Below are 13,669 nucleotides of genomic sequence, written 5' to 3' on the forward strand. Positions count from 1 at the left end.
AAACCTACAGCACAATACAGGCCCTTCGGCCCACAAAGTTGTGCCGAACATGTCCTTACCTTAGAACTACCGAGGCTTACCCATAGCCCTCTATTTTTCTAAGTTCCTTGTAGCCATCCAGGAGCCTCTTAAAAGACCCTATCGCTTCTGCCTCCACCACCGCCGCAGGCAGTCCATTCCACACACTCATCACTCTCTGTGTAAAAAACTTACCCCTGCTATCTCCTCTGTACCTACTTCCAGGCACCTTAAAACTATGCCCTCTCGTGCTAGCCATTTCAGCCCTGGGAAAAAGCCTCTGACTATTCGTATGATCGATGCCTCTCATCATCTTGTACACCTCTATCAGGTCACCTCTCATCCTCCATCGCTCCAAGGAAAAATGGCTGAGTTCACTCAACCTATTCTCATAAGGCATGCTCCCCAATCCAGGCAACATTCTTGTAAATCTTCTCTGCACCGTTTCTATGGTTTCCACGTCCTTCCTGTAGTGAGGCGACCAGAATTGAGCACAGTACTCCAAGTGGGGTCTGACCAGGGTCCTATATAGCTGCAACATTACTTCTCGGCTCTTAAACTCAATCCCACGGTTGATGAAGGCCAATGCACCGTATGCCATCTTAACCACAGAGTCAACCTGTGTAGCAGCTTTGAGTGTCCTATGGACTCGGACCCCAAGATCCCTCTGATCTTCCACACTGCCAAGAGTCTTACCATTAATGCTATGTTCTGCCATCATATTTAACCTACCAAAATGAACCTCCTCACACTTATCTGCCACTTCTCAGCCCAGTTTTGCATCCTATCAATGTCCCGCTGTAACCTCTGACAGCCCTCCACACTATCCACAACACCCCCAACCTTTGTGCCATCAGCAAATTTACTAATCCATCCCTCTACTTCTTCATCCCGGTCATTTATAAAAATCATGAAGAGTAGGGGTCCCAGAATAGATCACTGAAACACACCACTGGTCACCGACCTCAATGCAGAATTTGACCTATCTACAACCACTCTTTGCCTTCTGTGGGCAAGCCAGTTCTGGATCCACAAAGCAATGTCTCCTTGGATCCCATGCCTCCTTACTTGCTCAATAAGCCTTGCATGGGGTAACTTATCATGCCTTGCTTAAATCTATATACACTACATCTACGGCTCTACCTTCATCAATCTGTTTAGTCACATCCTCAAAAAATTCAATCAGGCTCGTAAGGCATGACCTATCTTTGATAAAGCCATGCTGACTATTCCTAATCATATTATGTCTTTCCAAATGTTCATAGATCCTGCCTCTCAGGATCTTCTCCATCAACTTACCAACCACTGAAGTAAGACTCAATGGCGTATAATTTCCTGGACCATCTCTACTTCCGTTCTTGAATAAGGGAACAACATCTGCAATCCTCCAATCCCCCGGAACCTCTCCCGTCCTCATTGATGATGCAAAGATCATCGCCAGAGACTCAGCAATCTCCTCCCTCACTTCCCACAGTAGCCTGGAATACATCCTGCCGGCCCCGGTGACTTATCCAACTTGCTTTACAAAAGCTCCAGCACATCCTCTTCTTTGATATCTACATGCTCAAGCTTTTCAGTCCACTACAAGTCGTCCCTACAATCCCCAAGATCCTTTTCTGTAGTGAATACTGAAACGGAGTATTCGTTAAGGACCTCTGCTATCTCCTCTGGTTCCATACACACTTTTCCACTGTCACACTTGATTGGTCCTATTCTCTGGTTGTTGACTATGGGAGGAATGCAGACAGGTTAACCCCAAGAGGTTCGGGACTTCTGTGTGTGTGAGGGCCTTCATAACTGATTCTGATTGCCAAAGTGACCCTCTGTATGAAAACACGAAGCAGAATAGTGGAACAGCTCCAAGAAACTGAATACTCCATTGCTACTGCCACTTGGAAGAGTAGATTCTGAACACAATCCAGGAAGTGAAAGAAAGGTTCTAGTTAAAAAGTAAAGAACTAGGCAGAAAGAATTTACTAACCCTTGGAATGAGAATCCTGTTTCAAATATCCCCATTCAGTACTAATGAAGCTGAGGATCACTGCTGGAACACAAATCTCCTCATTAATAAGGCACTTGTGCTGTCAAGTAGATGCCATGACCTGTTAAAGTGAAGTTTAATTGGCAGAGCAAGCAATGCCATTATTTACCTTTCTGGGGGACATGCAATACAGCTGGCCAGAGTAGAAATTGGTTCAAAGTGATGTTAGATTGATATCCAATCACATTCATTCTATCTATGTAAGCCAACTTGAAGCTATTATTTCAGAAAATTCATATCATTGTTGATTAAAATTAGTGTGTTAGTGACAGCTCGGGTCTGCTAATTGCTTATTAGATACAATATATTAGCAAAGTAAATGTCTGAAATGAAACATTTCAGACATTTACTGAGGGAAGCAGGGACTAAATGTGCAAGAATTGGAGATTAACTGAAGTTGTGTCTGTAGGACAGATTCCAGTGTTTTACTTGTCCTTTAACTACTCTACACTTTTCAGCAGTCAAGCTTGTGCCTTTAAGTTCTACATCCCTCCCTTTTTGATTAGTTTTACCACCAAAACGATTCAGATCACAGGAAAAGTGACCACCTTAGGCAATGACATCGGTAAGCAGAGTATTTTTTTTTATTTTACCAACGCTGAAAAATCATAAGATAGCAGGCTTATTTGTACACAGCACAAATGAATGCTTAATTAAACTCAAACAACAGGAATTCTGCAGATGCTGGAAATTCAAGCAACACACATAAAAGTTGCTGGTCAGGCAGCATCTCTAGGAAGAGGTGCAGTCGACGTTTCAGGCCGAGACGCTTCGTCCTGATGAAGGGTCTCGGCCTGAAACGTCGACTGCACCTCTTCCTAGAGATGCTACCTGGCCTGCTGCGTTCACCAGCAACTTTTATGTGTGTTGCTTAATTACACTCTTACCTGACCTCCTAAATGAGAACAACCTTTTCTTTTCCCCTTACCCTAAATGTCCCTTTCCCATTTAATTTGATGTAAGGACATGTTTTGTAATATCAGAAAATACCAGGGATCATATAAGCTTCTTTCTAGATTATCTCCTGTCTGTATCATTGCAGTTATTTTCAAACATTTTCTAAATTTATCCTGTTTGTTAAATACCTTTTTAAGCCTGGACAAGCTTTCAATTTCAAAGCTTTGTTGGGAATTTAATGTCTATTTTTATATATATATATATACTTGTTAATAAATACCAGGCTGTAAATCCTTTCACAGATCTTCATAGCGCATGAAATTCAGATTGAACAAGGGTAGCCCATTTAGCTCCATGAGTGTGTTTACCACTCAATGATAATAATTACTCATCCATTGTAACAGATCAAGCTCTCAGTCCTAAAATACACGCAACTCGAATACTCTCACAGTACACGGCCTGAGAATATAGAACATGAATGTGCCCTTCAGTCTACAATGTCTGTATTGACAACAATGGCAATCTACACTGCACATCTGCCTTAAGTGGTTCATACCCATCAATCCTCTGCCTGAGTATCTCTTAAACTTTGCTATCATATCTGCTTGCACAATTTCTGCTAAAATATTCAGGGCAACCACCACTCCCTGTGGATAAAAACTTGCCTCAAACATCCTTTCAACTTTCTCACTTTCATCTTAAAGCTATTGTCCCTAATAATTGATAATTCCTCTCTGAGAACAAGGATGGTCTATCTACCCTATCTGCGCCCCCCATGACTTTATATAGTCCACTTATTAGATATCCCTTCAGCATTTGAAACTCCAGAGAAAAAAAAAATGCAAGTTTGTCAAATACCCTTGAATCCAGGTAATATCCTAGTGAAACTCTTTTGCACCCTCACCAAGCTCTCCACGTTTTCCTGCAATGTGGTGACTGGAGCTGCACCCAATATTCCAAGTACGATCTAACTGAAGTATTGTACAGCTGCAACATGACTTCCTGACTTTTAAACTCATTGCCCGAGCCAATGAAGACAAACATACCAAATACCTTTTTTTAATACCCTCTACACTTGGTTGCAACTTTAGTGGTGCTATGGATTTGCACCCCAAAAAATCTCTCTGTATGTTACTGTTCCCAAAGTTCCTGCCCGTTACCCCATACTTTCATCTTATATTTGACCTTCCAACAAGTAACACATTATACATCCAGATTAAATTGTGCCATTCCTTGTGTTCTCTGCAAACTTACTAATCAGGCTATTTACATTTTTGGTAAAATAGGTTGAACACGTGAATGTTGCCTGTTTGGGGCCTTGGACAGTGGTGAGGGAGGAAATGCAGAATATTGCTTTCCTTTCTTTTACTGGTCACAGATGGAGTAGGGGTAGAAGAAAACCAAAGATCTTGTGAACCAAACATAGAACTAGTGATACCTTCCACTCAATTGGCTTCACCTTTCACCTTCCACCTTCCAGTTTGTACTCCTTCTCCTCCACCCCCCCCTTCTTATTCCAGCTTCTTCTCCCTTCCTTTCCAGTCCTGAAGAAGAGTTTCAGCCCAAAACAGAGAGTGTTTTTCATGAACGCTGCCTGACTTGCTGAGTTCCTCCAGCATTGCATGCGTGTGTGTGGTGCTCTGGATTTTCAGCATCTGTAGAATTCCTCGTGTTTTTATTTTCTATTGTTGTGTTGCTTTTTGTGTGCTGTGTTGTTCTGCTGAACGTCTTCGGCATACTACATTGGCAGAGGAATGTGTAACGACACTTGCAGACTTCCCCCAGCACACTCTTGGGTGTGTTGGTTGTTGTATTTGTTTCACATTAAAAATGGTATACTTGGGTGTAGATGAGGCCGTGATAGTTGACAATTTCTCCATTGCTGAAACATTAATTGTAAAATCGTATGTGATAAAAAAAATTTAAATGTGTGTCAAGGCTCCAGAAATCTCTTCTCATCTCACTCAATAATCTCAGAGATCAATCCTATCAGACTCTGAGGATTTATCCAAGACCTCCTACAGCCTGATATCAATATACCTTAAAGTACCACCTAACCACTGCCTGATCTTGCTGTCATCAGTGCCCTTCCCCTTGGTGAATACCAATGTTAAGTACTTATTTAGTATATTGTCCGTATCTTGCCTCCTTAGTACTGGAGTAGTCCTATCTTCTCTCTAGTTATCCTTTTGCTTTTGGTTTCTCTTTCCTATTTTCCTATTTAGCCCTCCCAAATCCCTGCTTATTTTTCCCTTTTCCTATGTATTTCTGAAGGACCCTCGTTGAGTTCAGCTTCCTAAACCTTGTATTGGGTGGCGGAGTGAGATGTGTCTCTACCAAAGGAGGTGTAGGGCGTTCCTTCCCATCTGCTAGCCTGTAGGTTACCCTTGAGCAAGGTGTAATACCTGCTTAGCCACACTATCAAGGTCACGTGAAGCCATGGGAGCAGGTGATGGACAGTTGTATGAGCAGCTGGCGCATAACACTAGTCCTGGTTACTTGACCACTGATGCCAGGCAGACAATCACTGAAGAGAATTGATAACAGCTGGGGTAACTCACCTTGTAAAGACACTGCCCAGAAGGTGGCAATGGCAAGCCACTTCTGTACAAATATTTTCCAAGAACACGCATGGTCAAAGGCCATGATGGCACATATCATATGACAAAGCACACAATGATGATGCTGCTGAAACCTCATATCTGGTTCTTTCTACTGTATGACTAAATTGCAACCTCTCTCATGAATCCAGCCAACCTTTTTTTTAAAAAGACATTCTACTGCCTCTAAGATCAAAATGGAGAAGAAAACTCTTGAAGTGTTCAAAGATAGAATTGATATAGATGGGTACTTAGCAGGCAGTATAGATGTAATGGTCCAAAGAGCTTATCTTTCTATTACCTAATGGTTCTGTCACTTCTTAATCCTCTAAACACTAGTAAATGCAGACCAAGTTGATACAATCTTTCCATATAGGTCCGTTTTAAGGCACACATTCATCCTGTTCTATCAGCCAAGCTTATAACTGAATACCGTGGTCTTAATTTTGTCAAACTTGTTGTGTACCTTGAACACACACTCAACATTTACACTGTCAAATTAGTATTTTTGTTGATCCGTTCCTGGCGGTAAACATGTACTAAACAAATATTCTAAGTTGTCTGCTGTGCAATCTAGCAGCTGATATCCAAGTATCCTGTCATTGTGCTACTACCACTGAATAAGAGATGCAAGTTGACTTTTAATGCTGTTTAATACAAGTGATCTAATCTAACCTGTGATTTTTGACTGGTACTTACCTGGCACAGATTTCTGCAGACCACTATTTACTTAGTTAAACAGCTTTCACTTATCCTAATGGAAGATTGGTTGCTTTAGTTCTTGTTTGGAGTTAGGGAAAGGGAACTGGATTTTCCAGTATAAACACAAGGTACCAACTCACACACCCACATCTCCTGGAATTTAAGTTCAGTAAACATCAGCATGGTCTTAAGACACTTTCTGAAATCACCTCAGTTTCAACTGTAAAAGACCCAACTGTTCACTGTTCTGAGAAAGTATCATATTGGCTGAAGAGTTCTGGATATTTAACCACAATAGATATGGTCGTTTGATCCCATTTTTAACCACAGTATTCCGGTATTTATTTATGTGGGAGAGCTTCTTTAGAAAATTAATAGAATTATCACCATTTCATAGAGAAATATCCAAGCTCAATGTCTAAATATCAAGGATGGGAACAAGAAGCAACATCTTGTGAAGAATGAGTTCTCACAGAAGACTTCTGGGCTTAAGGGAAGAAAATCTTTCACACTGTGTTACAGGTCTGGAGGCGTTCCACACAGTTGAAGCTTGCATTAATTTTATCTATTTTTTTCTGGTTTATGTGCCTGCTTGTTGATCCTAGGATTGTGGTCTGGCCAAAGCGTTTTATCTCACAATAAATCTTATTCTATTTAAAAGCCGTCTTGCTAGATTTGACCCCAGGCCCTAATACACAAGAACCTTTCATTATACAATCTTTGTTCAAATCTGGCTGCATCAAATGGAAGCTGTAAGGCAACATCCACACCAGAGTAGTTCCTCAGAGAGGGAAGGTTAAGATGGCTATTCTTAGGTTTTGCTTTAATTGCAGTTGGATGTGCAAGATAATTCCTGCAGATTTATAATTCAATGTTTTCTATCTATAAGAACCAGTTAAGATTGCCAACACTATATAAAAATCTTCTTCAGCAAATAACGTGTTCCCTTACCACGGGTGGAACTAATACATTGTGGCAGCTGATATCTAGGTATCCTGCAAAAGATGTTATGTTCATAGTAGCAGTTTGGGCGCAAGTATGCAATATGTTGGTAGATTTCTGATATTTATATTTCTCACTGCTTTGTTTCTTACCTTTGAGCCAATGAGTGTGTACAGCCATTGGATACTCTCATTGTGGCCTATCACCCCATTCATTCCATCCACATAGAGCATAATCTGGCCAAGGGCTGCAGAAACAAAATGCATCACACTTATTTAAAACTCTAGGGAAATCATAGTGAGGCACAAAGAAATAATTTGAAAAAGAAACAGCCTTTTTAAAATCAACTATTTAAACAAAACAAGCACTATTGATTCTCATAAAGTCAGTAATTCCATGCAATTTAGACCAGTATTATGATATATCTTCCAATAATAATTAACAAATGGCATTAAGAAGTATTAAGATTGCTCAAGCCTCACAAACATATCAGTTTAACATACAGAAGTCCTTTGTCCTAGTTTGATTGATCTATGGTTTTAACCACTCTTATACAGACCATAAATATTTCAACTACGACCCATGGGCTTTGCTGCCAAAGATGAAGTCAATAGCCTCAGTTCATTAGCCAGCAGCAGAATTATAGTTTATTCTAAGAATTGAACTAAACTGAAGGCCACCAAGTGCCTGTTGGTGCAGTTCAGTTTCTGGACTGAGCTTTAGGAGTTGCGCGAAATCAAGCAGCCTCCAAAATGAGCTGTAGATCTAGCATCCAGATGATGCACTTTATCACGGGGGGATGGGGGGAATCCTCACAACATTCTTTCTACTTCTTTCCAACAATATATCTTGATTACCTTGTAACTATGGGTACTGGTTAGGGGTGAAAGTAAGGTGACATCATGCATTGGTATTAAAGTGCCAAAAGCAATTGACAAAGATGGGCTAATAGGTTGTCTTTACCATTACTTTCGCCCTGATTTTTTTTTCAAAAGTTCCCCTTTTTGGAAGAAGTATAGAAAAAGGTTGTGGGCATGTGGGAGGAGATAGAAAGAGTGAAGAGAGTAAAAGCTAACTAATGCAATCATAAAAGTGGCAATGTCTATCCTCATTAGGTGAAGAACAGTGATCGTTGGTAAGGAACTTCTGACAAAAAGGCATAAAATACAGTGTTGCTCTTTCATTCTCTCCTCCCATTCACTGCAGTCAGGCAAAGAGAAATCTAGTTCTGATAAAGATCAGCCTACGTGTGAAAAATCACCCAGAGAGCGGTGGATAAATGGAATGCTCTGCCCCAGAAGGCTGTGGAGGCCAAGTCTCTGGATGCTTTCAAGAAAGAGATGGATAGAGCTCTTAAAGATAATGGAATCAAAGGTTATGGGGATAAGGCAGGAACTGGATACTGATTGTGGATGATCAGCCGTGATCACAGTGAATGGCGGTGCTGGCTCAAAGGGCCGAATGGCCTATTCCTGCACCTATTGTCTATTGTGTAGGTGTGTCTTTAAATTGAGATCAAAGCATGCTAATTTGTTTTGTGATAATCATGAAAATAAACAAAGCCATGAACAGTTGTGGAGAAAAATCCGCAAAAATAATTTTTTGGAAAAAGCTTTATAAAGTTAGAGTAGAGCTAAGCTGTTTGCTGTAATAAGGTTAAGAATCAACTTTCATTTTATAATTTCCTTATTAACCTTGAGGAACACAGTGCCTAGAAAGCATATCAGGAACTTCAATGGAATAAGTGAAAAAAATTGGGAAAAAAATGACCTTTTCTGTTTCAAGGACTAGTTTTAGACAAGGAAATTTTATTTCCTATAGCCAAGATCCCAATTGCTAGAGGAGAAAACGTGGCCATCAGTTTAGGATCCAGTGATCCTTCACAGAAATCTTCAGTTGACCATAAACTTCAGAATATGAGCACTTGGGAATGAAGGCTTGATAATTTAATTTTGTCATGTGCTACAGAACACTGGAGGAAAAAAAGTCTGAAATGAAACCTTTCTTTCTTATTTTTTTTCTGTTTTTTTTAGGTAGGGGTATGTTATGGGGGAAGGGTTAAGGGAAGGGGGAGAGTAGATATTACTCTATGTAATTAAATTTGAAAATTGAATAACATTTTTTAAATTAATAAAATAATTCAGAAGGTTGATAAAATTTTCTAAAACACATTAGAAATTGGTTTTAGGTGCAACAAGAGGCATCTTTAAATTCACTCCTGTTCACCAAACCATGCGTAAATTATAGTCACATTGGAGTGATTAAAATAAATAAAGGTGTTTAATTAAATACTGTTTTATTAGTTCAAGTAGTTTCTGCCTAATTCAGTGGGTGTTTATGTCAATCCTTTACGGGTAAATGTTTGATTCTAATCATTTCAGTGTGGCATTAATTTCAAACATTCCCTTCCCCATTTTCAGTTTATCACCTTGTCATATACTTAGCATCTACTTCGTCATTATGTTCCCCTTTGGCGCAAGTTCACACATTTTCTGTCTTTAAAGCCCTCCTCTTCTTAAATATCTTTCTATTCAACACCATTCATGCACAAGCATCTATCAGTTAAATTCATGTTTCCACATGGTACACTTTGCATTGACCACCTATGGCACTCATGGCTGTAACAAAGAAATAATTTGATAATTATACAAAGTCTGGTGACAAAAAGCAGTTGTTATTTACTGGTACACTGCCTTTCAAACTATCCTCCACACGTGCAGTATTGACAATAGGTGCTCATTCTCTAGGCAAATACAAGACTGGAGTTGCTCTGAAGGAAGCAGGATTTAGTTATGCATCTTCACAGTTTTGTTCCTTCTATTCCACATCTTTTCTTGCTCAGATTAGATAAGAAATGTATATCACAAGTTATGACTTTGGTGTACGTTTATACTTTTCTGGCCCTGCTCTCAATAGCATCGCTATAGAAACTGTGTGAGATCTAACAGGCCCCACTAAGAAACGTTGACAGCTCATAAAATAATGATGAATATATACAGAATGTGCCTCAGTGGTTGGTCATATTAAGGCTTCATTTCTTTGTTTATACAAATCCTCCCAGTATGAACTGGCCTTGTATCCTTAATCTAAATATTAAATCTACTGTGATTAGTATGTGCCTGGCAAACAATTGTCATCTTTCAGCTGTTGTCATGTCAGTACTCATGACAGCTATGAGATGAAGATAACAAATAGGTTAAAGTACAGTATGTATTCCACTATTGAAGGAAATCAGGGAAACAAGCATTGGCAGATTTCAGCCTTCTAACAGGCTTCAAGACAAACTACTTCAAGCAAAGTTACACAATAACTCAGAGATACAAATTCCTCTAATTCCAAGGTTTCTTAAATTTGTCAAACCCCAATTACATATTTGTATCTTTTGCCAGCTTTATTCCCATATCCTCCGGCACTATGCAAAATAATCTTATTAGTGCAACCGAAGTACATCTGGTGCCCAACCAATAAATCTTTTTAGTCTATGCATTCACCATGAATGTGATATCTAGCACATTATGAAATATCTCTGAATCTACATGGATGGCTGGATATTTTAATAATAATAATAATAAGTACCTTATTGATCCTGAGTGGGAAATTATTTTAGTGGGGTATTTGTCACTCAAGTGCACAGAGATCCCAAATGTCAACCATGAACCCTGTAATCCACATGGCATTGTTCATGATTTACTTATTTATTGCGATACAGTGTGGAATAGGCCTTTCCAGCTCTTAGAGTCTCTCTGCCCAGCAATCTCCAGATTTAATCCTAGCCTAATTATAGGATAATTCACAATGACCAAATAACTTGCCAACCAGTATGTCTGTGGGAAGAAACCGGAGCACCTGGAGGAAACCCATGCGGTCACGGGGAGAATGTACAAACTCCTCACATGCAGCAGCAGGAATTGAACCTGGGTTGCTGGAATTGTAAAGCATTGTGCTAACCACTATGCTGCCCTGCCGCCATATTAATTTCTTTCATTAAATTGTAGTCACTGACATTAAGTTGTGTAATGCATATTAAACAACTGAATGTCAGTGACTAGGCACGGCACTAGTTAATCTAAGACTTTACAGCACCTGCGTTCACGGTTCAAATAACGCCACTGTAATGTCTGTACGTTCTCTCTGTGACCTTGTGGGTTTCTCCTGGTCCTATGGTTTCCTTCCACATTTGAAAGACATAAGGATGAAGTAAGATGTGGGCGTGCTATATTGGCATTTGAAACATGATGACACTTGCTTCTTCTTCATGATGCACATCTTCAGACTGTAACGGTCACTGACTCAAATGACCTATTTCACTGTGTTTTGATGACTTGATGTACATTTTGACAAATAATGCTAATCTTTTACATAAACATGCAGCACAACAGAATTTCTATACCACTAATTTTATTTTTATTTAGACATACAGCACGGTAACAGGTCTTTTCGGCTCAACAAGCCCGCACGGACCAATTACACACATGCGACCAATTAACCTACGAACCCATGCGTCTTAGACACAAGAAATTCTGCAGACTCTGGAAAGCCATATTAACATACAAAACATACTTGAGGAACTCAGCAGACCAAGCAGCATCTATTGAAAGGAATAAGGAGTCGATGTTTCAGGCTGAGACTTCTCATCAGGACTAAAAAGGTAGGGGGGAGAAAGCTAGAGCAAGTATGTGGGGGGGGGGGCAGAGATAAACCAATACATCTTTGGAAATTGGGAGCATGACACTAACCACTACGTTACTGAGCTGCCCCAATCTTGCAGGCCTTGAGTTAAGATTAATGGGCATCGTCCAACAATTTGAGAGACACCTTTCTAGAGTGAGCTTACGAACTATTCCAAACAGTGTGGAAGAAATTCTGTAATTCTCTTCTACAAACACCTTTTTAGGTCAGTTATTAGTTTCAAACCTGAGAACTTGCAAGTGTTGTATACTTTTTCCAGCAAATATTAATTTAAAAAAGACATTTTAAACTATTGAATGAACATTTGCAACTTTAGAAGTAAGTTGGGGTGGGGGAACTTGTGCACAATTTTGATAAGTGATTAAGAACTTGAGATGTTCCATCCTTCTTGAAGTCTGCAGCTTAACCACAAGATCTATTTTAGGCAACACCCTCCTAATTGCCATCCACTATAATAGCTTGAATGCACATATCTACAATCTTAAAGCATAGACAAACTATGTATAGGTGTCAATGAGCATAATGAACACCTGGGCACCATTATTGTCATTTGGAGCCTCCCAGATATTGTAGAGCACTGTGCACAGATATGTTGAGCAGACATATATAGCATGTGAAGTAGACCTTACCGTGATAGACATTAAAGATCACTCAATCCACAGAAACCTCAGTAAGGTGAGTGATAGGATTTAACCCTCCTAAGGATTGCTCCCTACAAATCACAAGGCCATGGCTCAACACAGTCTCCAAAGACAACTGCCAAGACAATACTGACTAGGAACTTGCTTAAGTGAACATCTATCTCTTGAATAGTTAGCACTTGTACTAAAGGCATAATGCATGAACTGTTGCCCAAAATCTGATGGTAAAAATTGACTGGGTTTCTGCCTACATTTTCATGGCTTTGCACCTTTCTCTCTAGTCATCCAGATCTACTTCCATTTATTCCAATCTACCGATGGCTCAATAAAGGATCAGCAAAACAGTCCGATGAACCTCCCTTTAAACATGATAATAATTAACAAATAAACATTGAACATAAAACTATAACCTACAATAACCAATAAGCAAAGTTTAAAATAAAAGATAGAACATTAGGAAATACTCAGCAAATAAGGCAATGTTTGTGGAAAGAGAAACCAAGTTAATCATCAGGTTGATGAGCTCCATGGCATTTGGCAATATTTGAGTGTTACCACACTTTGATTGGGCACTGAAAATCAATGCATTAACAAAAGAGATTCAGAAAGGATTAAATGCCACTATGTTTGAGATCAAAGCTGCAATGCGAGAAATTAGGTGGTCTCATAAACCATTTGAGAAACTCTCCCATAACTTTAGGTTGTCCAAATCAGATAGTTGCCCTGGAATCACTCCCAGTCTTCAATACTTTCTACATTACTAAGGAAGTTTTAACATTCAATGCTATTTCTTCAACTTACAATAAAAACAAGATTTGGAATCTACCTATTTATCTCCAGATGTCCTTGTCCACTGATCATCACCAGACTGAAGGACATTAAGGGAAGGAAAGTAAGGGCCAAGTAAAGTAAAGTAAGAATTATTTTTCTTCATTTCTCACTTGTCCTTAAGCAGAATTTTTAAGAACTTTGAAGTAGAGTCAGGGCACACCTCAGATAACTCTGCTACTGCCTCAACACATGTTCATACTTTAACATAGCACTGGCAGAATATTGCTTTTGATCAGCACATGCAAATTAAAATGAGGTGCAAGTAGAATGTCAAATGTCTTTTAGGCTTTAAAAGTAAGTCAAAATTA

The 13,669-nt window shown here is 39.4% G+C and overlaps 1 protein-coding gene across 19 annotated transcripts in view; it reads right to left on the reverse strand.

Moving 5' to 3' along the window:
* fhod3b (formin homology 2 domain containing 3b) overlaps positions 1–13,669 on the reverse strand; it is a 580,851-nt gene that overhangs the window by 230,696 nt on the left and 336,486 nt on the right. For all 19 annotated transcript variants that reach the window (XM_072283418.1, XM_072283417.1, XM_072283413.1 and 16 more), the window contains exon 6: positions 7,353–7,447. In XM_072283418.1, coding sequence (XP_072139519.1) covers positions 7,353–7,447 — 95 coding nt within the window. The remainder of the gene's footprint in view (positions 1–7,352; positions 7,448–13,669) is intronic.

Source organism: Mobula birostris, chromosome 19 (assembly GCF_030028105.1).
Source record: "Mobula birostris isolate sMobBir1 chromosome 19, sMobBir1.hap1, whole genome shotgun sequence".
Classification (NCBI taxonomy): Eukaryota; Metazoa; Chordata; class Chondrichthyes; order Myliobatiformes; family Myliobatidae; genus Mobula; species Mobula birostris.